Source organism: Anas acuta, chromosome 2, assembly GCF_963932015.1.
Source record: "Anas acuta chromosome 2, bAnaAcu1.1, whole genome shotgun sequence".
NCBI lineage: Eukaryota > Metazoa > Chordata > Aves > Anseriformes > Anatidae > Anas > Anas acuta.
The window spans coordinates 16128145-16156068 of record NC_088980.1 but is presented as its reverse complement, the minus strand read 5'-3'; the positions used below and the strand labels follow the sequence as shown (position 1 = coordinate 16156068).

The 27924-nt window shown below is 42.6% G+C and overlaps 1 protein-coding gene across 18 annotated transcripts in view; it reads left to right on the top strand.

Annotated features, from left to right (window-relative positions):
* The window catches only part of SVIL (supervillin), a 135832-nt gene that overhangs the window by 42319 nt on the left and 65589 nt on the right, over nucleotides 1-27924 (top strand). For 11 of the 18 annotated variants that reach the window (XM_068673616.1, XM_068673615.1, XM_068673606.1 and 8 more), the window contains exons 1-2: nucleotides 7511-7616; nucleotides 25256-25322. In XM_068673616.1, the coding sequence (XP_068529717.1) occupies nucleotides 7526-7616; nucleotides 25256-25322 (158 nt within the window). In that variant the 5' untranslated portion in view covers nucleotides 7511-7525. Of the gene's footprint in view, nucleotides 1-7510; nucleotides 7617-22193; nucleotides 22270-25255; nucleotides 25323-27924 lie in introns of those variants that run through there. The other 7 variants (XM_068673613.1, XM_068673609.1, XM_068673610.1 and 4 more) reach the window with 3 other exon arrangements.

Below are 27924 nucleotides of genomic sequence, written 5' to 3'. Positions count from 1 at the left end.
TGAGACTGAAACCTAGAGCTGGTTTCAAGGACAACCACGGGAATTACTTAGATAAATTCTCCCATGCTTTTGTTTTCACTGTCTTGATTGGATAAATGGACTAGTTTAAACAAGATCTTTGGGCCGGCTCTCTGCTGGGAACAGACAGGTTGATATGCTGGGATAATAGTCTGAGATTTAATCTGGGTATTGCGTCATGGGATTACACCCCGGGAGGTGTGAATGGCTGGTGCTCGACATGACTTCACTCACATGTCGTGCGCCCTGGCAATGTTCAGCACCTCAGAATATTTTGATCCTTATTCATCTTTTATTCAGTGCTGTGAAACGCAACCTGCTGCTTGACCGCAGGACGTACTGGGTAGCTCGAGTTTAAATTGGCTCCAGATTGATTAACACTTCCAAATTGCTCCTTGTCTGCAGCACGTGGTAATGACTTGAATTACAAAGTAGTCTTCTGGTGGTTGCATTGCTTCAGCAAACCTGGGTTTTTGCGTTGAACACCGCTTCCCATTAGCAGGGGAGCAGAATTTAAGAATGGCACTTGCACATTACAAGACTGGTAGGCTGAAGCCTAAACAGGAATGGTGCTGGAGCTGAGCTGCATCCTTCTGCCCACCAAGTGATGATCACACTGGGCAGACACGTGAAACTTCCCGAGGCAGAGGAGCCATTCTGTAAGTTCCCTGGGGTTAAGTAGAGTACAGTAAAAAGCAGTGGAGTTAGACTGTTCCCGTGGGCATCCACTCTTTGTGGGTGGGCTAGCAAGGCAGACAAGCTGGAAAGTTAGGAAATATTTACATTACGCAGGGCCCTGACCCTGGCCAGTGTGGCTCTATATCCTACAAGAGCATTGGATGCCAAAAAACCTGGGCATTCAGCTTTACCCAGCCTATTGTTCTTTTCCATGTAGCTAAAAGTCCTTCCTACAACCACCTGCCAAGTGCTGGGGCTGTTTAGCTTTAAAGGTTGCTGGCTACCCAAACATAGTTTTGTTGCAGGCTGGGGGTTTAGCTTGCAAGTCCAGAAAAATAAACAAATAAATGGGTGCTGGTGGTGTAGTTTTGCAGCACAGATTTTTTTTATTACTATTATTTTTCTTCCCCCTCCAACTGGAGCTCTTAGAAAAGTAAAAAACTAGCTTTTAGCTCAGGGATTCTTGAAGTAATTTATTTTAACCTTCTGTTGTTGTTCAATAAAAGCATTCTCTTTCTCAAGGAGATTGCTTAGAAATGAAAAGTTCCCCTTCCCCCTCTACCACAAAGAATCTAACCCTGTTGGGGCAAACAGGCTGCTTGTGACCGACAATAGGGTTTTGTGTTCAGAAGACATAGCATAAATTACTCCCTCCCCTCCCCAAAGAGGTCTGGGAGAGAAAAAAACAAGGCCAAATAGCCTGGTTTCTCCACAGAAGCAAAACAAAAATAGTGTAGCTTAACCACAGTGATGCTGTGCCTGCTGTACTCTGACCGGTGCCAGGGGCTGCCTGTAGTACCAGTGTTTTTCTCTAGGTTTTGGTAAGAATTTACAGTTTATCCCAATTCCCAAAGCTGCGGCCTGGGAGCTAAAGGAAGCATGGACTGAAAAATCTTAAGTGATGCTCTGTAAAGCATTTTATTTATGGTACTTCACACCTTAAGGACTGGCCAATAGGCCATTGTATCAGTCACAATTATAGCCTTTCCCTTTTTAAAACAGGATCATGATTACACCCCTCAAGACTTCTGACCTTTCTTCCTGACTGCCTTTGAGTTGCTGGTCTCTAATTTCCCTTTCCTTACCCTCCAGGGATTAAATCCTTTTTTTATTACTTAAGTTATTCTTTATCTGTCTTTCTGCCCCCCCCTTTTTCCCTGCTTATTTTCAATAGTCTGCAGGTTCTGTCTTAAATGCAATCATTTGCCAGACAGTACTGCTGGAAACGACTCCTTGAAATTGAGATCTTCCCTTTGTTTTTTTAAATATTTGGAGCAGAAACTCAAACAAAGCAGAAACTTTGAATGCTTGTTTACGACAGATCAAAACTCTGCGTGTGTTTGTTCTGTAGTGGTGATGGTGAGGGGAAAATCACATAATTGCATAAATTGTTCTACAGTAAGGCTTGATGATGCCTTCAGAAAGGTCTATTGAAATTCGTTCTGTTGGGAAATGACAAAAGTGGTTCTGAGACTTTTTGAGCTTCTGCTTTGCTGACAAAGGAGGAGCCCAGTCAGAGAATAGATGAGAGAAATAGCATACGCTATTTGGCTTTCTAGTTTTGCTTACCAGCTTGCATGAATATCAGGAGGAAGCTTCTGAATAATTGAGTAAAAATACACCTGGCTTAATACATTTAACATAGCCTTAAATTCCACGTGCCTTTACAAACTGTGCTCTAAACATTTGTTGCGTGATTCAATTCATAAGAGCTTTTGATTTACCTGCACTGTGGACTTTTATTGAGCTCCCTATTTAGAATAAGGAGATGCTTTATGTCTGAGGAAGGTTGGGTCACGCGTCTCTGAAACACAATAATGCCCAAACCAATGGTTTCGAGCACTGTCACAGTTCAGGGGGTGATGTGGGGGGAAGCAACTGTCAAGCAAATCACGTATTTCAGTACAGAAGAAGTGTTTATGCCTCCTGGTAATGGAATAATGTGTCACAAACTTTATATAGCTGTTGCAGTGTGCCAGTATCTGAAGCAAGCTGACTGCACGCAATACACAAAACTCATAAACCCCTCGTGGTCTGGGCTTCGGGTATACACGACTGCTTTCTTACACAGTGGCAGACTTTGAAGGGCTGCTTGTTGCATGCCTGGCATCTAATTCCAGTGCCATGTGGGAGGAAAGAAACAGGAGATAAGGGAGAAAGAGGTTTTATAGGCTAGAACCAACAAGGCCTGTGAAGAAGCATCCTGTGTGGCGGGGGGATTAATAGGCATCCTTAGCAGTAGCGCTCAGATGTCTGCCGTGCCTATTAATCTCTCCAAAACGACCTAGATGGCTGGACCAACTGCAGGCTCGATACACGTTCTGTCAGCATAAAATTGGTTTGTAATAAATATGCTGAGGAAGCAGCAGGAATAATGGAACCTATTTGGGAACTGACGTGCCATTGGGTTTTCATAAATCCCTGGAAGTGTAATGCTGGCAAATGAATATTCATAAACCAGGCTGTTAAAGCTTTAAGAGGACCTTGAGGGGGTGATGATGTCAGGCTGCGGAGTTAATTATAGAGATGGTAAAGTTCTTGGCTAACTAGGTTGAGCATACGCTCACAAGAGTTTTTACACAATGCGGCAATCAGAGGGAGCCACAGCATTGGATGTCGGCTCTGAATCTCTCGATATATATTCCCTGAGCTAAAAGCCCAGTGGTTAGAGGAGGGGAAGTATTTACATCCTGCTGCTGTGTAAATAAATCGGCTTCAAGGAGTTGAGTAGCTGATTGTGTCGCTTGTGATTATTTTTGTTACCGAGTTGTTCACAATTCCTGGCTTGCTCGCCACGAAGTACCCTGCTGGGTTGGGAAGCTTGTGATGGCTCTCAAAAATGGCCAGTTGTTGGTAGATGTGGTGTTTTATCTGTGTCAGTCACTGGACTCGTTATGGGGGACACCAATACCACAGTAACTGTGCTTACTCCTGGTAGTGATCAGTTTTAATGATTGTTGCTTTGTTTTACTCTATGCCTCTGAAAGAGCTATGAAAAATATGATTTCTGTTTTCTAGGCTAGCAGTGGCTTATAATGCTCTTAGAATTGCTGAGGGTTGGAGAGACATCCAGAGGTCACGGTTCTGGTGTCATTTGGCAGAAACAAATTTTAAAAAATCTCTGTTTTTTGCTGGTAGTTACTATATTCTTATTTTTCCTGTTGAATTTTTCCATGCTGTTGATTGAAACTTTAGAAGTCCCTCAGATGTGATCCTATTGTGGTATGACAGGCAAAAATGTTGAACTATTTGGAATCAGGGTAGTCAAGTCCTAAATTGTAGGACCTTACTGAAATTAATGTTACTTATAATGTACGTAATAATGTTCCACTTTAAAAACAAAGCAACAACAAAAAAAACACAATACACGTTTCCTTCCTTAAATAGAGAGGGTGCTAGGAAAGAGCATGCTATTGTGTTTCCTGAATCCAGATCTGTAGCATGGGACCCTTTTAACAGCACAACTGGTAGGAGGAAGAGGAATAAAAATAACACTTGGATTATTTATTTATTTATTTTTGAAGTGGTGGAAAGCTAAAATCTAAACCAAACTAAACTAGTCGTTTGTTTGGGTCAAGGAATTGAACGAAACAGCTGATTATCCCCGGTCTTCTGCCAGAGCAAGGAACAGCAAACACTGCAAACATAGATGGAGCGGTTTGTGAATACCAGCAAAAAGTCCGAGAACAACTGCACATCTCAAAACATGCTGAGTAGGATTCTCAAGGTTTGGGAGGACTTCAGAAACAACTCTGACTTGTTAGGAAGTTGAAATCTTGCTTCGAAAGAGGCAGCTTTCAGCTGTGAGTAAGTAGTGGAGATGCTGTATAGCCATAAAGTTGCAAGAAGCCCCGAAGTTTGACACATCAGAAATAATGCTTGGAAGAGCTCTCACAAGCTGGGGGAGGGCAGCAGGAAATCACTAGTGTCCAGTGAGACTTGTTTCAATTCTGAGAAAAGGAAAATCGCTTCTTACCTCAGCTTTCAGCAGCCCTTGTTGTGGGGTGACTTAAGAGGCAACGTCTGCTTTTGGGTGTGAAGTTGGGCTGCCTTTTTACCATTGCCTTCAGAGGAAGAGGAAAATATGTTTGCCATGTATGCAATGTCACAGTTTGCATCACTAAGTAAGTATGAAATCTTCCGTGCTTATTCCTCAACGTTGGATCCCTTGTTACAAGGTGACTCACTGCAGACTCAGCCTCTCCCCTTCTGCTCTCTCCCTTCCTGCGCTAGGCTCACCAAAGACACTAGCCGTGTGGCCTCTCTATTGGAGATCAGCAGGGAAAAATACAAAATACACAATTTCAAGATGTGTTTGACGACAGAAAATAAACTTCAGCACTGTTCTGGACAAGAGCCTTTTGACTGTAACTCGCAGGCAGGCAAAGTTGTGTTGATTGCATCTGTGCAGGAGACAGCGAGGCTGCTGGTCGGGGAGGAAGGACCGAACAGATGCTGAGCCTCCATCACCAGTCTGTCCCCGGGGAAGAAAATCCACTTTGTTTGAAGTCTGGGTTTCTCCTTAGCAAATTGAGCTTTTTATTAGTTATTTCCCCTCCTTTCTCCCACAGCCTCATTATTATGTTGCTGTTGTATTTGGTTTTCTTGTTGGAGTTGTTTGAACTTTCCAGATGGGGAATTGGCCTTTTTAGGTAGATGCAGAGCAGGTTTGGCTCACGAGGTCCTTTGGGTGCCTTCCCAAGCAAGCAGCATCCACAGGCAGAGCGATGATATAATCAAACCTGCTGTCCACCAAAGGATGGATGCAGGTGGGATATTTATTGGGGCATTATTTGTCTGCCAGGTGTTTCTGTGAGCAGCGTGGTCCAGAAAGGTTGGAGGCGAGCGGCCAGCTTGGTGGTGATGGTGCCCCCAGTGCAAGTGCTATAGATATATCTGCAGTGCTTGGATAGAAATGTGAAAGTGAACATTTTTTCCTCACCTCAACAGCACTGAGCCAGGGCTCCCGGAGGAGCACAGGGGATAATCCAAGCTAAAGACTGTACAGAACTTGAACTTCAGCTTCTGGAACAACTGTTCTTTTTCTGAGGACGATGAAAGTGCCTTTAAATAAATACCTTTGATTTCTATTTTGCTTCAATGCCTTTTTTTAAGGTTGCTTTATATGACCTTGGCAAGATCTGAGATGAAGGAGATGGGGGGTGAGGGGTGCCTGGATGGAACCTAATTGTGTCTTTTTCCAAAAAGTAAAAATTGCTGAGGATATGGTAACTCCCCTGACTGAGAGCATTCCTTGGTGTGAGAGAAAGCAGAGTGAAGAAAGGAAATGCAGACATGCCATGTGTGAGGTAGGGTGAACATCCGAGGTGAGCAACTTAAAATTCGTAGGGTCACCTGCTCTCCTCTGGTTTCCTCTGCTGCTTACATTTCTGAGGCCCTTGGAAGATGGGACTGTAAGGAATATGGCTGGCCTCGAGTCTTGGTTCTGTTTATTTTTATCAAAGTGGGCTGGTCAGGGGGTGTGTAAAAATAGTATCTCTTCCCTGTCTGTGGGAAGACAGGGGGATGTGATCCCAAGCGGTCGTCGTGCAGGTGAATGGCGAACCCGTGAGCACTAATGCCAAGATTTGAGGTGATTCCTGCCTTTTGGTACATCGATGGCGCCCAATTTGAAGCTTTATGCCCAGTCATTTGGCAGCGTTTCAGTTAGCTGTTTGTCCCTCTCCCATTCATAACCAGTGCTGCTTGTGCGTTACATGGCCAGCATAATCTGCATCCAGCCCCTGCTCTCAAGCAAAGATAGCACCATGATGCAGGCAGCAAGTCTCCTAAGGAGTTACAGCTGGGTGAACTCGAAGCTTTATAGGATTTCTGTGGTGCTCTTGTCTCTGCCTAAAAGCGGAGAGTAGATTTCTGCTCTTCCCTTTAATGATTAATAAGCAATTACAAAGGGGTTTTGTTTGCTGGCTGTGTCAGACTGTAAATCCCGCATTTGTTTTTCCGTCCAGGGTTGTTTAGAGGAGCACAGGGCTGCATCGATGGTGCAGGGCTGCCACTCGTTTTGCCAAGTTGTTCTTTTGCATGTGGCTGGGCACCCTGTATGAAAAAGCCCTGCCCTGCCTGCTCGTGCATTGTTCCCAAATAAAGGCATGTCTGCACCGGGAGCTGAGCTCCAGCTGCCGGACCTCGGGGAAAAAAAGGACCTTTACCCACGGACTGAAAAGAGCTGATTTATCTGCAACAAACCGTTCCTTCCCCAGCTCCCTTCTCTTTCTCAAATTAAATTAAAAAAAAGTTGTTTTTAAACATATATAATTCAAGTTGGTTATATGTTCATGCTCTGTAGCAAATAGCTTAAGCACCAGCCCTGAAGTCACCTCAAACTTAGTGAAATGTCCAAACATTAAAAAAATATATATAATAAAATATAGCAGTTTAGATCGAAAATATTTCTGTTCCTGAAAGGTATTTAATAAGTGAACTTTTCCTTGTATATTAACTCTCATCTGCGTGGTGAGTGGGAAGTTGAACCTTTACAATGCAAGGCAGCAGTTTGGGTGGCTTTCATTTTTTTTATTTTTTTTTTCTATGCCAGAAGTGCTTTTAATCAGGGTTTAATTCCAAGTTGAAGTGGCATAATAGCGTTTTTGCTGTATGTTCTAGGGGCATAGCTAACATAAGGTTGTTAGGAAGAGGTAATTTATTAGACCAGCTGGTATAGGGGGGAAAAAATGAGACAAGCTTTCAGGCACACCAGCACTTCGTCGCGTCTGAAATAGAAACAGAAGATTTCAAGGTTAAACAAGTTACAAAAAACTACTCCGTTTAATGAGATATGGGTTGAACTGTCAAAGAGGAGCTTGCTGGTATGGTATTCCTTCGGTGGGGTGGCGAAGATGATGGATTTACTGAAGAAAGAAGGAGTTTATGGTCTGGAGAGGTTATAAACCTATTACCTGGTGAGCACACGGCTTTTCTTCGTGTATGGGGGAGTGAGGAAACTTCAGTTCTTTGTTATCTCTTTGGAAAGTTTTATTTTTATTGGTTTTGTCTTGTTTTTGAGAATTGAGATTGCAAGATCAGATTCAGTTTTAGATAAGTAGGGTCGGGTTTATTTAAAGGAACTTTATCAGGCGAATGTAGTTTCAAGCCTTCTTCGTCAACAGGTTTCCATCCTTAGCCTACAATATTAAAATACAAGGTTACCTAGTGGTCAATTCATAGTTGTTAAATTAGTAACAAAATAAAAAAACACTCTACTGTTTGTTTTTTATTTTTAAAGACCAAAGTACTTACTTCCAAAATCAGATCAAATCTATTCTAGCAGAACCCCTGAGTGTTAGTGGGTTGTTTGTTCCTTTTAATCTATAATTTTCCTCAGTAGGAACAAAATGCAGAGTTGAAATGCTAAGAAACAGTTTCAAGGCTTTGCAAAATGACAGATTCTTGACTTGTTCTGCTAATAGAGCTGACAACATAGTTTTTTAGGCTTTGAATTAGGATGTTTTATCAAGGCAGTTGCTTCAATACATGTGTGGCAATGCACTGTCAATGCATATTAGACTGTATGCTGTGGAGGAGAGCAGAGAAAAACTATTCAGTGCTCTTTCTGAAGGCTTTCACTTTTTTCTGTAGTGCTGTACCCTAATATGATTAATGTTATAGTTTAAGCAGTGTCAGATTAAACATGTTAAAGGAGCAGTCATTATCTTCTGACTTTTTAGTTCATTTTAATGGGCTGGCTGTACAAATGCCCTCGAAGTTAACCCTTGTATATGTTAACAGTTGCTTTTAAAGTTATGATATCTGGCTTCATCATGCAAACCTGCCCATGCATATCAGTTATAATGTTCACAACGATTGATGCCATCTGAGTGGTCCGGAAAGCAGCCTGCTCTCTTTCCTGAGTCCCAGTGCTGCCTGCTAAGAGGGCAGAGCTGTTTGCTCAGCTGTGTCCTGTCGGTACTGCAGGGGCTGCAGAGGTAACCCGTGCATTTAACCCGAGCTCCGGGGAGGTGGAGGAGGTCAGAAAGGCTTAATCTAATTTAGATAAATTGTGTGCCAGGAAACGGGTGTAGCTGTTTTTGAGTATTTGTCTTGCTCTGCTGGAAGCCAGCTTCCTCCAACCTGGTGACCCAACAGTGGAAAAAAAAAGTGTCATGTATTGGAAGCAGCTTGACGTGTATCGGATGCGTCAGATACATCGTCCTCTGTGATCCTTGGTGTTGTAGGGTAAGGCATATCTGTGTCTCAGCTTCCTCACTGAAGGCAGTTCTTCAGAAACTTCCCAATATTGAGGTATGCTTAAATATCCCTTTCGCGTGGCACTGCAGTCACGGTGGCTAGAAATGGAGCTGGCGTTTTTGTGTTTTGCTCTCAAGATTCTCAAGACTAGTAACTACTTGTAAATCCCTTCTACCACTGTCTGCTTTTGTAACCTGGCTTATGGATCGCAGGAGACTTCCTGAAAACCTAAGCTGACCACCGAGCTACCCTGCAACTGGTCTTGAGGTATTAAGTAGCCTCTGTGTAACAAACTCCTAGGGAGGCTAATATTAAAAGCTTATAGTCATACATCATTTTAATAATTGACAGAAGAGAAGTAGCAGCACTACACATTCAAATTCCCAATTCCAGTGGACTGTGATGGGTATAACTATACACTGGTTTTATATAATGGAACCCCAAATGTCTTCTTGCTATATTACTTTCTAAACCCTGCCTCCTAGCAAGGGTCACTGAAAAGAAGTCAAGGCTCTGCTACAGTCTCTAAATTTGGAAACTGAAGTATCCTGTATGGAGTCTGTACTTGTTTATCTTCTTTGCAATGTAAGTTATTAAGGGGGAAAAAAAAAGTGTCTCTCCAAACAGGAGTAGTTAAGCCTTCAAATAAGGCAAAAGAAGTAAAATTTAAGCTTTATTTTGGGGGTGGTGTTGGTAAATTTGTCACATTATTTAACAACTCAAGTTACTGGATGTTCCTTTTAAGGTACTTGCCACAAAGTAGTGCATGTGAAATGCCCTCAGTGACATGCTTTCACCCTTTAGGAAGAAAAGTACCTCGACTACCAATTTATCACTAACACAAAGAAACAACTGCTTGACTTTTTAAATAAAACAGGCAGTGGTGTCCACTGATGCAGATTTCTGGCATTCCTGCTGCTGATTCACCTTGGCATCGTTTAGTCTCCTCGATTCTTTTCCCTGCCTTTCTATGTTTGGAAGTCATCTTTCAAGTTTCCTTACCAAGCTGCCTGCCTCCTGTTTCTCTTTGCTTCCTGATTACAGGATGAGAAGATCGGATGGGCAAATAAGACACTTTCCATCAAAGGCTTTGTGTTTATTCTAACAGAAAATTTCTTAGTCTATAGCTGAAACAGATCTAAGAAGGGGAAAAGAAGAGGCAAACAAACAAAACCAACAAAACTTTTTTTTTTCTTCCTCTGGGGCCCTCTGTAGAAAACAGTTTCTATGTGGATGGTTTTCACATGCCCTCAGACCCTTGAAATATCAGAAACTGTGGACACTCTCATACTGTTCCTCGTAATGACTTGCAAGAAATAAAGATAATCATGGCAATCAAAAAAGCTCAAAAAATCAACTGGCTGAGAATGTACATATGCCAAAGTCCTTAATAGAATGCTTTTTTCCTCCCTTGAGGGAGAAAAGTGTGAATTTGACTGTAAAAATGAAACTGCTTTCCAAGTGAAATCCCTATATAGTGTCCTCTCTAGGAGCAGTCGTCTAGTTTTGGTCAGCCTTCATTAAATAGCATTCTGCTGCTCCAGATCTTCTTGGATAGGGTTTTGTTATTTTACTGCATATTGTGAGCTAATGCAACTCCTGGCCTAGCTCCAGTCTGTGCTGTCTGAAATACAGACTTTGGGTATAAGCTGCTGATTATGGTTTCAGACTTCCCAGGAAACAAAAATAAAGACCTGAAGAAAATGCTGCAGCTTTTTGTAGTGATCTCATGCATGGCCACATGCTGTCAGGATGTTTAAGTTTCTTGTGCTGGGTTTTAATGCAGGCATACTTTCCATGGGAGTTTAAACTACTACTGTAGTTTGACTTAAAGCCATTGGCAAGCAGTACACTTACAAGATAGTCTAAATGTCTTGAATTGTAGCCTTGACTGAGCTCTTTTCTGTTTACGTGACTATTTGAGAGCTTGATTTTTGAAGTCAAAGCAAGATATGTTTATGCTGAAGTGTGATACAAATTGTTAAATCATTTATTTGGAGAAACTGATCATTACCTAGATGTTTTACTGCTTTCTTTTAATCATTTTGTTCATTAGAACATATAGCACATATAAAGATCAGGCCAGGTGTAGAAAGGCACTGAAGAAAGCAAGCATCTTGCTTGGACTTCAAAATCCTTTGCATGGAGTGCTGATATTATCAATTTAATAGCAAATGTGCCAGTGCTGCTGGTGTGCAGAAATACAGTTCCTAAACGGCTCCTGGAGGCTCCCTGCTGCAGGAAGGAGGGCTGTGCCTGTGCCATAGGATTGCCTCCTGCAGATGCTGTGAGCAGGGCATTGTGCTAACAATAAACTAGGTGTGTTTCAGTGAATTTCTGGTGCAACTGCCCCACACGTGCTGTTAAAGTGCTGAAGCTCATATAAAATCTCACTTTAGTGCTTGGATCAGGAGCTGAGGGTACAGCCTTAGCAGTGGCTGTGATGCCTGTGAGGGATGATGGGGTGTTTTTAACAACAAGGCTTCTCGGGGTCCGTGTACCCCCAAATTCTCCACCTCTCATCGCTCTGCAGACCTGCAAGGACTTGGATTTGGAGAAGGTCGTGTGGCTGGGAAGAGAAATCTTGCTGCAGCGTGGGCCCCATCTCCCTGCTGGGTTCTGCAGCCCATGCTGAGCTCTGTCCTGCTGCAGCTAAGCGTGCTCTTGCTGCCTTCGCCAAGCCTTGGACATCTCGCTCAGCAGCAGACTGCATCCAGACATGACGGAGGGTTTTGTAGCATCACCTGGCCCAGGGCTACGTACCGCTCTGCCTGCTGGCTGAGCAGCTCTGTGCTGTGCCTGTCTGTGATTTCGGTGACAATGTGCCATATTCCTCAGAAGTGTTTTTCCTCACCTTAAGACAAATGCTGCTGTAGGTATATTTTCAAAACTTGGGCTGTACAGCCTGCCTTGCAAAGACCTAGTCCAGCACCCAGCAATGTGGAATCCTTCCTGTAACTAGGTGCTGCTGTATTACTATAATACCTGGTGACCATCAAGACATGCAGGGAGTCCTTCATTCTTTCCAAATCTAATTTGTTTAAGCTGTCCATCTTGCCTTTTTTTCTAAGGGATGTCTCTTTTTTTCCATTACACACACTCAATGCCTCTCTTCAAACAGCACAGTGTTCCTTTGTTGCTATTCATGGGACAAACAAGTTGACTGATGAAGGGAATTCACCTGCAGAAGAAAAGTATCCAAGACCATCAGATCAGCATGCTCACATCATGACCCTCTAGTTGGTGGTGTGCTCTGTGGTGTGCTGCTGAAGTTGAGCTTTGAGTGCTCTGGGTTGGTGCAGATCTCTCCTAATGAAGGGGAGGGTAGATAATGAACCAGCAAGCCTGCTGGGCTGGCCAGTCTTGTGCTGAAACCTCACAGAGAAGGAAAATAAAACCCTGCTCAAGAAGGAGGCCTGGTTTGGGGCAGTGGGAGTGAAGGGAGCCACAAGAGTGGGACTAGGTCTGATGGGAGAGTCTGCACTGGGAGCTGGAGAAGTGGAAATAGATTGGGAAGCACTGAAGAATGCGAGTGTGGTGGGATTACCCATGGGATGGGGTGCAGGAGGAAGGTGGAGGTATGCAGAGGGCAGCAGGAATAAAACCAACAGAGAGGGATGGGCAAGGATGAGAACTAGGAGAAGAAAAGGAGTGGGGCTGGAAAAGGCAGTTTTGGTCTCGGGAAGACCAAGACGAGTGAAATCTGGGGTGAGTGCTCCCACATGGGACGAGCTGCAGCGTGGCAGAGCACTCCTCTGTGCCAGCACACAGGCATCCAGGTTGCACCAGCCTTGGTGGCTGTCCTGTACGTTCTCAGGGGGGCTTTTGGGAGAGAGCATAACAAACCTCTCAGTTTCCCATACATCTGCATCCACTCAGAGATTTGTAGGATCTCTGTTTTCTCTGCTTGCTACATTTCAGTTAGTTGAACAAAGTTGCATCGCTGCTTTGCTTTCCAGCTTGAAGGGACCGTCTTTAAAGCAGGGGAAAGAACCTCCCCATTATCTCACTGAAACCCCATCCGTCTTCTGACCAAATGTGTGCCTGCAGTACATAACTGTTGATTGTGGTAGATGTATTTCCTCTCATATGACTGAGGTCTGAGGTGGGAGTCAACTGTTGTAAGGTCACTGGAGGAAGTGGCCTGCTTGGAGGGGTGTGTGAAAAAAAACAAACTCTTCAGCCTTGATTTAAAGCAGAAGACTTGTGAGAGCCATTAGTCTGTTCCTTAAGTGTCACCTTTGATGTGCATAGATTTTGCAGAAATTACATGTATCTTCCAACCCTCTTCTTGAAGAATTCAGCGAGATCTTTACGCTTTTGCTTTGCACTGATCAGGTATAGCTGCCAAACAGCTCCGCTTTGCTGTGAACAGTGAGCATGCCATGCTTCCTGGTGAGGGCGACTTCTGTACCAAGCAGATCTCCTTTTGCAGTTAAGATATTTAGCACATGTATACAAAAATGTTAATTCTTTTTTTTTTTTCCTCATCTTTTTTCTTAATAACAGTGGAGAAAATACTATTTCTCCGTATTTCTAAACTGTCCCCAAAATAGGACAGTTTAGATAAATAAATTCTTAACGTCTGTGAGCTAAGATGGGAAAATGGGAGTGTTAGAATGGAAAATGTCAACTTTTACCTCCATTTAAAATTAAAACTGCAAAAATATAAAAGCATCTAGTGTGCAGTTGCACAAATGGCCCTAACTTAACAGATGCCAAATAATCACCTGTGAGAGTGCCATAGTGGCTTTTTGGATGCATCTGACTTTATTGAGATTCTCCTTTTTAACCAAAAAAAGACATATTTCCCCCTGGTACTTTGGGTTTGTCAGTGTGTATTCTGAGAGACTAGAAAAATGTTGATGTTTTGAAATGCATTTCCTTTACAAAGTAGTGCAAGCCTGGGAGGTTTTCTCTCAGCCCAGCCTGGATGTCTGTGCAGTGTGACTGACTTGCACAGTCCAGGGTGCTATTCTTCTTCATAAAACTTTGCTGACAGATCTGTCTAACGCGTGCATGCACCAATCCATCTCATTTCTATTGTGTTATTTAGTTTTATACAGCTTTCGTTATAAATATTAAATAGTAATGAGAACATACTGTGCTGCTGATCTAAGCAAATTGGACACAGAGTGAGTTAGCTTATTTTAGGACTACTTGTGTGTAATCATTTCTGACCCTTTTTTGAATGTGTCCCATTTCTTTGTATTATTGAAGCTTATTGGGTGAGAAAGCACTTTTAGCAGAAAATCAGCAGTTCTGAGCCAGGATCTGTGAGTGCATCTGGGCACAGCTTCAACCTGAGATGATAATGGCTAGGCTTACAAACTGCCAGCGTGGTTTGCAGCTGTATTGTTCACCGTGCAGTACCTACAGAGTGAGTTGGCCATATAGGCTGTCACTTTGCCTCTTAATAGTACGAACCTGAGGTTCATTGCAGGAATAGGGCATACCTGGGACAGTTTGGTTTCTTTCAGTGGAGTGATAATCATGGCTTCATTTAATCACTGTGTGTTGGAGATGTTTCTAGCTGTGAGAAACATTTGGTCAGTTCATCATTACCTCTAGTCATCCTAGGCAGGTATTAAACCCTTACAGGGCAGCGCTTCTTCACTACTTCAAAGCTGTTGTACTGAGTTTCCAAATTTTGAGGACTGAAAGTTTCCAGGGCAATGGGAAGCATCCCCTGTTTGTTCTCCAGTGCCTCCCACGTCCTCTGGAGACTTTGTGCTCTCTGCTGAAAGGGGACAGCCAGCCCCTGCAGCCCTCGGGCAGTGCACTCAGCGGGGCTGTTTCATTCAAGGCCGCAAAGCACTTAGAAGATTGGATGCTGATTTTAGAAATAACAAGGTACAAGCAGCAGTTGAATTGCCTTGATATTTTACTGTACAGTGCCAGACAGGGACTGAAGTGCCCTGTCTGGCCTGAAGTGCACTGTCTGCTCTGACGTGCAGCGCTGGGCGCCCCGGAGGGGGCTGGCAGCAGCACGTGGAGGTGACCGCGCTCTGCCTGCTGGCTCCAGCCTCGGAGCAGGCTCTTTGCTTTCCTTGCAGACCCTGAGGACAGGATTGTGTCCAAATCTAGCATCTTGAAATGATGCTTAGTGATGATTAACTAGATGATCTTCAAGGTCCCTTCTGACCTGAGCCATTCTATGAAAATACCCTGGGACAGGTGTGAAGGAAAAGCTTGTCAGAGTTACAAGTGAGGCAGCAAGCAGCAGGAGCGGATTTTTTGCCAGGTAGTTATTTTGGGGAGAGTAGATCATTACTTTTGAAGCCATCTGTCTGAATTGCAGCAAGTCTCACTGTAACTGATCAACAGTGCTAAATAATTGAATAGCACTGTTCAAACGCACGTCTGCTCCTTCCTTTCATCTAGTTCATTTGCTTCTCCTGCTCGACAAGTACCTGCCTGCTGTCAGGAGCCGTGGAGGTGGCTGTTTGTACCCACGCTGCTGGCCTACTTCCGAGCAGCTCACGTAACGAGAAACCCCGTTATTTCTCTGGCCCAGCCATCCCCAAACGGGCTGTGTGGCGAGCTGCCAGCAGGATTGTGCTGCCCGTGCTGCCTCCCCCCTGCCGCCAGCTATGGCCTCCTCTCCCGCCCCGCGCTGAGGTGCGGCCCTCGCCCTGGGCACCCAAGGGTGGCGGAGGAGGGCTGGGGAGGCAGGAGAGTGCAGGGTGACCTACAAGGCAGCCACTCAACTCGCGTGTGGCCTTATTAGGCAAGCTGCGGTGGCGGTGTCTGGGGACAGATCATGCTGGATGGCGGTGAGGAGCGCTCAGCCCCGATCCGATCCAGCCCAGACCCCGGGAGATGCGACCCAGTACCGCTGAGCTGCGTGTGGCAGACACCGGGAATCGTGCTAGAGGCGGCTTAAAAAGCCCTGCTGTGTGAATGTTCATAGCTGCAGCTCTCTTTCCTGAAGTGTTTTTTTTTTTAACAGGCTTGGCTGTAACCCTGAGATTCGCGTTGTTATTCCGTATACCGAGTGCTTTGCTGTGCCCTTTCTTAGAAGCCTGTTTTCATTCTTTATTGTGCTGTGTGCTTTTAGAGAGACACCTGAACAAAGAGGAATGAGTTTTTCTTTTTGTGTGACTTCAGGACTGTTTCTTCACTCTTCTCGTGCGATTTTATGCCCTTTATTGGAAAGCTGTATTTTATTGGCTAAAGGAGCAGTCCTGGTCCCTGGAGAAGGGGAATACTGGCACCCGTTGCCTGCACACAGACCAGGACTTGACTAGGTTTCGTCATACCCACCTCATAAAAACTGACTTTTATGTGGAAGAAGGCTTTAAAAAAAAAAAGTCTGTGTGTTATTCCTTTAGTGAAATCCCCCCAGACCTTGTCAAGTGCAGTACAGCCAGGTGCTGCGCGGGCTTCCTGTGCAGCTCTGGTAAAGCTGCTCAGATCCGACTGGTGATTACCTTGCTATTAGTGATCGGTGCCCTGCCGAGCACAGCACACACTTGGGGTTTTCGTAGGGGGCTTGGGAGCGTGTGAGGACAATAAAGAAATAAGGTCTTAGCTGCTATGAATTTAAACCTGCTCCCTAGACAAGTTGCTCCAGAACTGCAGCATCACTGCTAACCAGGTTTTCTTTCCTCATGAATTTTTGCTTAGCTGTGCTGGATGAAAATCAAGCCTTGTATGTGTGCTTACTCACAGTGACATTATTTTCAGTGACAGAACCGGTAGCGAAGCTAGCCCACCTTGACCATCAGTACTAGAACAGAGCCTTTTTTTTTTTTTTTCCCCCTTTATTGAATATTTAATTTTCTGAGAAAGTATTGCAACATGCTATAAACAGGATGGGAGCTGGAGTCATAGGTTTGGTGTGTGCAAGGTTGCTGTCTGCCTGAGGCTTAAAAATGATGGTTATATTTCAAGGTAAATATGCAGGAGTGTTAAGTGGCCTGTGAAATGTCACATCATTGTGGTAAACAAAATTGACGCTTTCCTTAGATGACTATTGAGAACAGCCAAAGAACTTTGTTATAAATTCTTTCTTGTGGTATGCACTGCTCTCTGCTCCCTTATTGGGCTTTTACTTGTGAGCAGAGATGCTGTTCAAGAGCAGCCAGGAGGAAGCCCTGTAGCATAGCTGTGCTTTTAGTGTCACTTAGCTGCCCAGGGCCACTTGCCACTGCACAAGGGCAGCCTTGTGCTAGGAGGGATGCACTCTGCTGGAAGGTTTTCAGGAGACTGAAGAGACTGGAAGTGTCAGAAGATGGGAAAACCAGTCCTAGAAACCCCAATGACTTGTCAGGAGGACTGGAGCCCTGCAGGCAGTCTCTCCCAAAAGAAGCTTGCACCCTTGGTCATTGCAACAGCTTCCATTGTGTTAGTAAACAAGAAGCTGCTGCCTGTGGCAAGACTTCGTTGTATGGTGTTCACAGGGACTGACCCTCTGCCTCTACAATCTGAACCGCAGCTCCATTACAGTGGGCCATGATGTGAAATGCTCTGAGTCATTATTTGGCTAGGTAAAACGCTTCTTCCTCAAAGTCCTTGGGCTGCTTTGTCACATAGATTGTCCATACTGCTGGGACAGGAGATGCTCCCTTATCCCTCATTTCCAGCCATTCACTAAGTCCGTCCCTGACCCTGGCATGGTACACATCTGACGTGTTCTTTTACAGTTTCAGGCTCACAGACAAACGGGTCTGAATCAATTTGGATAAGCTGTGTGCCTCACTGGTCTATCTGATTACAGAAGTGCGAGCAGCGTGTGGCCTTTCAACTTCATTCAAGGAGCTGGCGTAGGCTTATCCTACTGTTAAACAGAAAGACCTTGAACATCTTCAAATTTGCTACAGTCTTGACATACGGTTTCGTGAACAGTATATCTGGGGACATTACCTTCACGTTTCTAATTCTGAAAATGTGTTACAAGATTGAAAGGCACTAAAATCTCCTTCTAGGAGCAATTCACTGCTAAAATTAATGGTTTGAGTGAGATTTTGTTATATCTGAAATACTAATCAAACACTGAAAGTTTGTTTTTGTTTTTATTATGTATGGAAAATACCCATTGTTCTCCCATTTCCCGGTACAAGAGTAAATACTCAGTGCCAAAAAAAAAAATCCATATTATTTTTAACAAATCTGTCACCTTATACTCAAAAATCTTAGTCCTCTTTATGACTCTAACTAATCATTTTTTTTTGCTCTGTGCCTGTGACCTGTTTTTAAACTGCCACACAGGTGCTACAGTGCTGAAGTTTACCTAAAGACTTGTCCAAAACATAATCAGTAGTCAAGCAGCAGGCATCATCTTGACAGAATCATTTTTTAAAACCTGTTGCAGAGTGGAAATGAGAAAAAGCAAAGTGAAAAGGATTAAACTTGATTCCTGTTGGAGGGATGGTAACATGTCAGGAATCTTGGTTTAAAAATCTGTACAAATGGCCTCCTTTTAGGAAATGAGAATATTGCTTGCCTGTGTACATGGGATTTGGGAAGAGAGGAAAAAATTGACTGACATTGCCAATCCCGGATACATCCTGTATTTGCAAGCAAGGATACTTGCACATGTTTTGAGACAATAACTTGCTGTTAAGTGATTATGCTTCTTAAGAAATCTTCTGTTAGACTTTTGACATATATTTTAATTTTGGGCTAAATTACTTCTTGTAATTACTTCTGCCTTGGCAAAAGTTGCTGGAAGGTGGGGGAAAGGGGAAATAGGAGAGGCTCTTTCAGTACCTTCTCACTTACCTTTGGAAGCACAAGTCTGCATGCTAAAAAGTGGCAGGGTGTGCTTGGGGTGGGTGTGTGGCCTGGAGTCTGGGAAGGGTCAGGTGGAGCGATGGAAAAGAGTGGGCTGCTCTAGCCCTCTTTTTTAACCCTCCTGAGATCATCCACAGCATCTCAGATCTCAACACAGCTCGCAGGGTATTGCTATTCCAAGTGCACTCTCTCCTTGTCCAGGAGCAGAGCAGTGGAATAAAATTCATGAGCTCCTTTAGACCTCTACGCATGAAGTGTGGATGCAAATACTATTTCACCATCTTGTTTATATAGATCATCTCTGTTTTCCATGTTGCTCAGAATCCTGTTTACCTAACTAGCACATTTGCTGAAAGTTTCTTTGCAATCACAATCACTGTAGCATTTTTTCCCCCTCAGTGTTCTTGATTTATTATTTTTTTTTTTACTTTTTTATTTTTAGACTTCCTTCAAACAGCTGTCATGGGCTTCTTTGATTTTTGTTTTTATGATAACTAAGAGTCACAACAAAGTATCTGGTTCTCCTTATCACACAGGAACATATCTAAATATAAATTCCTAAGCAATCAAAATTTAGAAAGAAAAAGGACGTGATCTTAGTGGGACCTGATTCATAACTCTTCAGTGCTTTGGGGTTGGCAGCCCTGTAAGTTGGGAACAGCTTTGCAAGCCGTTTAAACTCCAGCTTTGATTACAATGATTAGTTTTGCCAGACAAAAGGAAGATATTTTCCTTCTCTTCCTGTGGGAAGCTTCAGAACAACATTTAGCTGCCAGCTGGTCTTTCATGAGCAGTCTCAGATTGGAAATGTATGCATGCTTAACCTCTAGCTCTTTGCCCAGATGACTGCAAACTTAGCTTCCAGCTGGGTTTGCCCCCCTTTCCAACAGCTGAACTGTTGTTCTCTTTTTTTGTTTGCTTATGTTGGAGGCCACAAATGCTCAAGAATTAATGATGGCAGGGAGGACAAGAACATTACTACTGATTTGTAACTCAGCCTTGATAACATTGTTTGGCTCAGCATACTTCTGGGTCCTGCAGGCTGGATCGCTTTAAAGGAGAAAATACTCTTCCTCCTTCCTTCATCAAGTGCTTGGAGATGGATTTCTTCTCTTCTGGAAAAGACTTTTTCTCAAACCCACTGTTTCCAAACAAGCAGCAAAAAAATGATCCTAGACTTTGTTTCTTTATACCATTCTTTGATGCTGCTGACTTACTGTTCTTACCAAGGTATCTTCTCCACTCCCAAACCTGGTTAAGGCTCAGTACAGAGACCTCTCCTGCAACAGCAGACCCCTTTGACCCTCATGACTTTAAGACTTAATACTGGAAGTAGCGTTGGCACATACACCTTGTCTTGAGGTGAAGCAGAAGTAACTCTGGGGTCACAGATTGTGCACAGTATCAGCAGTTTTTACGTCTTTCCACAGCTCTGTGTGATTTACCTTCTGCACCTCATTCACCAGACAGGTGAAGGCCTAGCAGAGGTCCTGCAGGTGGGGCTTTCTTTCTGTGCAGCCGTGAGCTGTTTCATCAGCTCAGCTGTCAGGTCTAACTTCTTCTTCAACCCTTCTAAAGATTGCAGCCATGAGATCTGTCCAATGAGTGTTATTTATCTGTACTTTATGGAAAAACAGTTCCCTTACTGTCTACTGAATGAGTTACAGGTGCTTAAAAACACTACAGCAGATCAAGAAGTATTCACATAAGCAGGGTGGGTTCAGAAAGAAGGGACCTTTTTGGACCTGGGCCTATCTTTTATTGGTTAACCTGCACAGATACTGGTCCACAGTGTCCAAACTGGGTGTTACCAGCAGTTTCTTTGTTTTCTCTGCACTCACTGTCTCGTTTGTGTGTTTTAAGCATGTCAGCACTTAATGTCTAGACCATAAAGTGGATTTTCAGGTTAATGGCAAATTTAAACGTCGACAGATGACATGTTTTGTTAGCGCTTTTATATTTTCTAGGCTTGAGCACAGCTGGTCCAGAGGGTGTAAGTGTTTGGGCCCCTGTCCTGTGTTAGTGTGGTGAAGTGGTTAGAATTAAATGCCAGAGCCAGTAAGGTTACAGGCAAAGGGAAAAAAATACTGTGCATAACTTCAGATACTTTTGATCAGAATTACTCCTTGGGAAATCGGGGGCTTCACTGACAGGCCCCAAGTCTTGGGCTACTCTTGCTTTAAGGAGTTCTGTATGGTTGAAAGGCTCACAGCCAATATTTGTGCTTCTGTTAAGGCCAGTCTAAGATTATTCACATTTTAAAATAAATAAAAATAGCAGTGGCATTAGACAATATGGAGTGCATATTCTTATATCCATTGCAAAAACTTGTCTTTGCGCAAAAAGCTGTAGTTATGATGACCTAGACAGACTAAACACAACTTCATGGTGAGCCAACAAAAGATCAGTAGTTTTTTGAGAGAGTATGGTTTTCACTTGTGGTTCACCAGTCTCTTTCACAGCATTATTGCTTATATTTTGTCTGTTCCAAGCATGGATCGGGGTCCTGTTATATGAGATATCATACAAATAGGTAAGCAAAGTCAAGAACTCCAGTCCTGTGTTTCTAAGCCATCTCTTCCCTGTCCTAACAACCCCAGCTTTGCATCGAGTTTTCCACCAAAGCAGGCTGAAATCCTTCTGAAGGGAAGAAGTGTGTTTGGGGCAGGGAAGCTAGCAGGCAGTCACTGCCTTTGGTTGGCTGGATGGGGTTAAGCATGTGGATCTATTCCAGTCAGGTATTTAACATGCTTTGTGGGCGACCAGGTAGTTTGGTGGGGAAGATGGAGCCAGGGTTATTGCACCATTTTGAGCAAACACTTCCAGACTTTCCAAAAGGAATCTGACTCCTCGCTTGGATCCAAAATCCATCGACTCCATTTAATAAAAAAAATAAAAAATAAAAAAATGGTAGCTAGACAGACAGTATTTGTGCAATTTTACACCTTCTGTCTCAAATTAAAATATTTTGAGTTGCGGTGTCTGTTCTTAAGTTCCCACCCCCACCAGTAATTTTGCTCATATGTTATCCATAAATCTTGTCTATTTTAAACGTTCCAACTAATAGTTGGGCAAATGTTTAGCATAATGATATGATTAACAGAGTCCATTTTTTGGCAGCCTGGATACTGTTTTTCTTCAGCAAGCATTGCAGTTTATCCTGGTCAGAGATAGGAAGAAATTATTCCTCTTTTTGGAGGATTTTTTTTTTCTTTTAAATATGAGGATTTAGGGGTTCTGCATTCATTTTGCAGGAATATAATGTGTGATTTGGCTGGATCTTTGAAGTGGTAATATTATAAATCTTCCAATCACCGTTGCCCAATCTGTTTTAGCATTCATGTGCCTAATTTCTGTTTGTAATCTGATTACTGGCTTGAGCTGCTCCAGCTTGCAGCCTATTGCTATGCATTTACTGTACTCCCTGGGACGCGATAGCCTGACAGCTCCAGTCCTGTGCTATGAAAAATCTCTACACGATATTGCTAAGACAGGCCTAAGGGCTGTGGCTGGTGGAGAATTAGCTGCTATTGTAGTTTCTCTTTGCTGAATCCTTTGTTTGTGCAACCATGTTCAGAAATCCTTGGATCTCCAGCTATTTGGGAAATGTTAAATACTCTGAAGAGCAAGGTAAGAGTTCAAAGTAGATAGGAGAAAATGTAGTTCATTTGCGTGCTTTTAATCTCTCTCGTGTGTTTATATGTGTAAATATTGTTTGACTGGCTCTCCTACAGCTACATTAGCTACTTTACTGATCAGTATTCAGTTAGTCACCTAGGCTATTTCATTATTTCCTAAAGGACACTTTTGAAAGATCCGATTAGATGGATCTTCTAATTAGCTTAGCTTGCTACCGATTTAGGGCCTTTAAATATACTAGATAACAGTGGAAGGTTGTATCTGATATATATATATATGTTATATATATATATATATATATATTTAGATTCAGCATTTTTATTTTCCTACGTATTAATCTGGATATGGATAGTGGTTTTATCTGGTAGTTTGTACCTAAGGGGGGGGAGCTAGACCAACCAAATGGTTAAACTTATGAGCAAGTTTGATTTAGTAAATATACTCCTAAATACAAGTATTTAAAATTATTTTAATGGGGTTACTTATATGTTTATAATTCTTCATCGAAAGAAGGAGAAAATGCTGTTGCAATCATTTTCATTCTGTGTCTGAGGTACTGTGAGGGTTTTTTAAATTAACCGTTGAAATCAGACTGTTAAACTGATGCTTCTTTTGTGGGCTTATTTATTTTCTTTTGAAGTAGAATTGTTTTACTTTTTCTCCTGTGTTTGTATTTGATTTTAATGCTTCCATGTTATAGTGAGTAAATTTTATTGGGCTTTAATCCTCCCACATGGGGTTTAATTAGAACAGGAGGAAATGCATAAAATATCAAAACTGTGTAGCAGAACATAGTTCTCTGGTTGGGTTTTCTGTTTATTTGTGTGTGGGAAGGGAGCAGCTTGCGCTGTGAAACACGACAGAGTTTTAATAGGTTTTGGAGGCATTATGAATGTGGCGTGTATGAATATTGCAAAATGTGCTTAATGGGTAGCAAAAGTCAGAACAGCTCGTCTGCCCCGTCTTCGCAGCCCTTCTCCCTCCCTTCTCCCACTGAAGCAATGAAAGCTACTTTCTTCCCCTCTCACATCCCCTCTTTATTTTTGGCCAGGGTAGGGAGAATTTCTCTGTGGTCTACTTGTGGTTTTCATGGTGGACAGCTGTTTCAGTGCCAAAAACTATACGATGGGTGGTTATCCCGTTAGAATGGCTATAAATTCAAGGTATGCCTGGTTCTGATTAGCTAAACTGATATTGAGCTGGGCTTTTTAAATTATTGCATGCTGGTCTTACAGTAATGCAAAGCTGGCCTTTTTAGAGATACTTACATTATGGAGCAGTCTTTGCTTTTTAATGTTCTAGTGTAAAATACAGTGATTTATATACCATTCGTACTGTTTTTCTTAAAATACTCTGTTTTAGCCTGACAAGATGTTTCTGTGTAATCTGCGAGCTTTATTCTCCATTTACTTGGAAAGAGAAACTGAATGTTAACAAAAACAGGAAAAAGTTGCTTATTAAAGCTGAAGAAAGCTATTAGCGAAAGTGCTTGAAATTTTTAAGTGACTTGTAGCAAATGCCTAAAAAATGTCCTTTTGCACAGTTTAGTTTCTTTATAAAGCTGTTAAAATTACCTTTTTATTTATTTATTTTTAAATCTGTGTACCTGGTGAGGTGGCAGGGGGAAAGAAGTGGAAGAGCAAAGGAGAGAGTAAAGTTTTGAAAGGCATAGAGAAAAGATACATTTTCTAAATTAAGACTCATGTTGTTAGCTATAATAAGCTTAATTAAACCCTTTTTTGCAAAAATAATAAACATCCTACCTAGATTTTAAGATGTTTTTTGCTTGCAAAGTAAATTATTTTTTTTAAATAACAACTCTACATTACAAAATGTTGTTGGCCGGTTAACTCTTCCTTGAAATGGTTAAATCTGAGTTCTGCATTACAGTAAAAGGAATGTCACTGCTTTTGAATTGTTTTGAAGCTTTTGACTGAAAAATAAGGTGATCACTATGTCAGTGAACAGTTGTTTATTAATTTTGGGTCTTGGGGTAGCTGACTTAATGCAGATGGAGACCCGAAGCCATTTTCCCATTGGGAGTACATTTTTAGTAGCTTCATGTGTTTTTTAACAGCAGTTACAGACCAGGCTGCCCTGCTTCCTGGCTAGCAGTTGTGTAAGGTCTCTTAATAGCATCAGCATTGCTGAATGGAGGCACCTGGTACTGGGAGCACTGGTCCCCCTTGCTGCTGGTCATTCACAGACCCAAGGATGATGCTCTTGACTGAAAAACTGAAGAAGTCAAACCTGGGGGGAGAGATGGGAGATTGCCTGTTGCTTGCTTTGATGCAGAGAGGTTTGGGAACTGGTGGTTTTGTAATCCACTACATCCTTCTTGAGTTTAAGGTTGTATCTCCTGTGATTTTGCTCTCAGCAAAATATGTAATGTGTTCCACTCTGACAACAAACATGTCCTAAGGCTATTCAGAAAAAAAAAAAAATGGGAGTTTCCAAACAGTGGACAACCTTCAGAAATATTTTTGTCGTGGATGGTCTGATAATGTTGCAACAAACCTTCATCTGGGCATCTCTGATTTCTGCAGTGAATATGCAGTTTTTATAGCATTGCTAGGCTGCAGCCAAAAAGGCTCTTGCTGCTTGCTGCATTTTTCATTATCAGAGTGCTTTATAAATGTATCTACTGGCCACTTTATAAGCAGGGAAACTGAGTCAAGCAGTTTAAATGGTAGCCTCAGGCTGCAGTGCTACACTGAATACTAGGATTAGAATAGCAGAAGCTTCACCACTTTATGGAACTGCCCATATGTTTTACTGCCTGTACTTATTTTTGAAAATGTTTGGTTTACCCCCACCTTGGGCATGCCAGCCTATGCTCCTTTGACTAGAGGCAAGGTCTTTGTACAGCCTTTGCCAGGGGAAAAGGACTATTACTGGAAACTATATAGGCTAGTTTCCTAAAAGTTCCCCATTTATTAAAGCTTCTTCACTATGTTATTTTTTTTTTCTTTCACAGATTTTGTCAAAGGAAATTCAGTTAGATTTAAACCTTCACGACTGCTCCAAAGGAAGAGAGCGTTAAGGTAAGGTCACGTTTGTCTTCCTAGTGAAGATGAGCAGCTGCATAACTGTAACTTGCAGTCATTGCTTGAATCTACACTTACTTGATGATTCCTGGTCCTCTCATAAGACCAAGCTTTGGTGGGTGCTCTGAACAGTTATTGAAAACACCAGCTGCCTCCTAAATAATCGTGTGAAAATTTACAACAGGTACTGCCAAGGGAAGAGTCCTGCTCTGCACTCAGCCTCCAGCCACTGCACTGCCCCTCTTCTCTCAAAAGGCATGGACACAGTACAGACATTTAGTGAACCAGCTTGGAAAACTGATCTGTCTGACAAATAAGGTGGCCAAAATTACTTCTCCAGCTGTGCAGACAGATTTGTCAGACCATGGGAGGGGACCTCACAGAGATGATTGGGGGGTGATGGGTCTGCTTCCACGCAGGCACTGCTGCCTCATGCCTGCAGTCTCAGGACACGGTTCCACGAGGCTGGGTAAGGTGACATAGTTCACAGTTAAGCAAGGTGGCAGGTCATGTTCCCTCTCTTTTCCCATCCTTACTCCAGCTGTTCTTTGGTTTCCACCTTCATGCTTACAGGACTCACCAATTGCAGAGTACAGGGGAGGTCAGGGAGCTGGGAACTGCCCCTTGCCATAGAAACCAGCTGTTTGCTGGCTCACCCAGACTCACATTTGCAAGCATCCTCTCGGTGGGACTCCCCATCAGCACACACCTTTCTTCCTCAGCATTTCTGATTCCCTGCCATGCTGCATCTCTTAGCCACTGGAGAGAAAGAGAGGGAACAGGTGTAGGAGATGCATCGTCTTACAAAAGGCAGGTAGGGGGAAATCAAAATAAGACCAGGGGAGAAGGATGCAACTGTGGAGCAGATCTGTTATTTAAGAATCTAAAGAAGGAAATTCTCCTGGAGGTAGAGCAAGAGAAGAATAATGCATGCCAAGCACCTCCCTGGCAGGCGCACAAGTGGATTGTCATGTATGTCTTTCAGACACAAAATCTGAGTATATCCCATAGCTTTAACCCAGATGGCAGAGCCATGTTACTGGTGGCATTTGGATCAAACTTCTGCTTGCTTCTGGGCATGTAACTAGGTTAGTGGGACAGCTATTTAGAAACTGGATGCTGCTACTGCAGCAGATGGAGTTTTCAGATTGGAATCCCTGATGTATAGAAAGAGCTTGCACTTGGGAACCTGCAGGAGCAGTGTAATGCTGAGACTGTCAGATACTCTACTGCTGCCATATTATACTTTGTTTTTAAAGAAAAACTATTGAGGTTTGAAAAAAAATGTTGTGTTTTAATGGGAATCATATGAATTCCTGAAAATTGAGGAGTATGAGTTCCTTGGCAACCTGAGGCCGAACCACATGCAAATCCCATGTGAAACAAGCTTGTTGGTTGTATTTCATGAACTATACTCACGGGCTATAGTTCAGGCAAGCAAAGGAGGAGTTGCCCTTTTAGTAGCCAGTTTTATCAGGGACTTTAAGAAGAGGACAGTCTTTCCTGCTTCTAAAACCTGTTTTTATTTATTTATTTATTTTTGATTTAGAGAAACCCAAGTATGCCTTAAGTTATTTTTGTAATGAATGCTCATAGCCTAGCTGTGGAGTGCAGAAGCTCCTGATGTTGCTGGTCAAAATCTGCACCTACATTTCTAACGTGACACAAGAAATTAAGGAAAATGAAGTTGAGTAGATACAGTTGAGATACTTGTAGAACAGAGCTGTTGATGAGTTTGAAGGTACAGTATACCTGGCAATCTAAGTCTGACTGACTTCGTACAAGCAACTCAATTGATGATCCAAATGTTCCATTATCAGATAAACTAATAAAACAATGAAATCTCTAGCTAGCTCTCTTTGATGGAAAAAGGGAAGTCTTGCTGAGGAATTACTTATGAGCAGATACTTTTTAAAAACCCTTTTGAATAATTTCCTGAAATTATTTTTTTAAAACTACTTGGAATTACTCCAACATCATTTTGACTCAATTTAGATTCCTAATGAATGTTCTTTTTGAATATGTGACATGTCCTAAATACACCTACTTTCATTTTTAGAACTAAATTTATATATGTATCTATAAATAGGCAATTGCTTGGATTGACTGTATCATCTTCAGAACAGTGCTCTGTCCCTGAATTCTCTGTGCAAGTGAAAGCAATGTAATTGATGCATCAGTTGAAGACATTTTTTTCTGTTGTGTTATTTTTTAAAACAAGCAATGCCACTTGTGCCAGTGTGAACAAGTGGGCATGCAAAAATGCCTCTGAAGAGGAAAAGGAAAAAATCCGTGGATAAAATGGTCACTATGTAAAAACAGCTATTCATTAAAATAAGTGAATAACTGTTGAAAGTCTGTCCTGAGGGGAAGGAGAAACAAGGGCATAAGGGAAACTGTGAAGGGACTTTCAAAAAGTAAGTAACCTGTGATGTCATGTAGCCCAGCAAGGGTTAAATGTAAGAAGTTTGTAATTATTATAAGAACTTGAATGAAATCTGCCAGTGAGCAGGGGCTGGAAGCCATCCTCAGTACAAAGGAGGAGGGAGCTCACATGCAGGAAGAACTGGATGACCTTGAGTAATAGAAAAGGGATGTA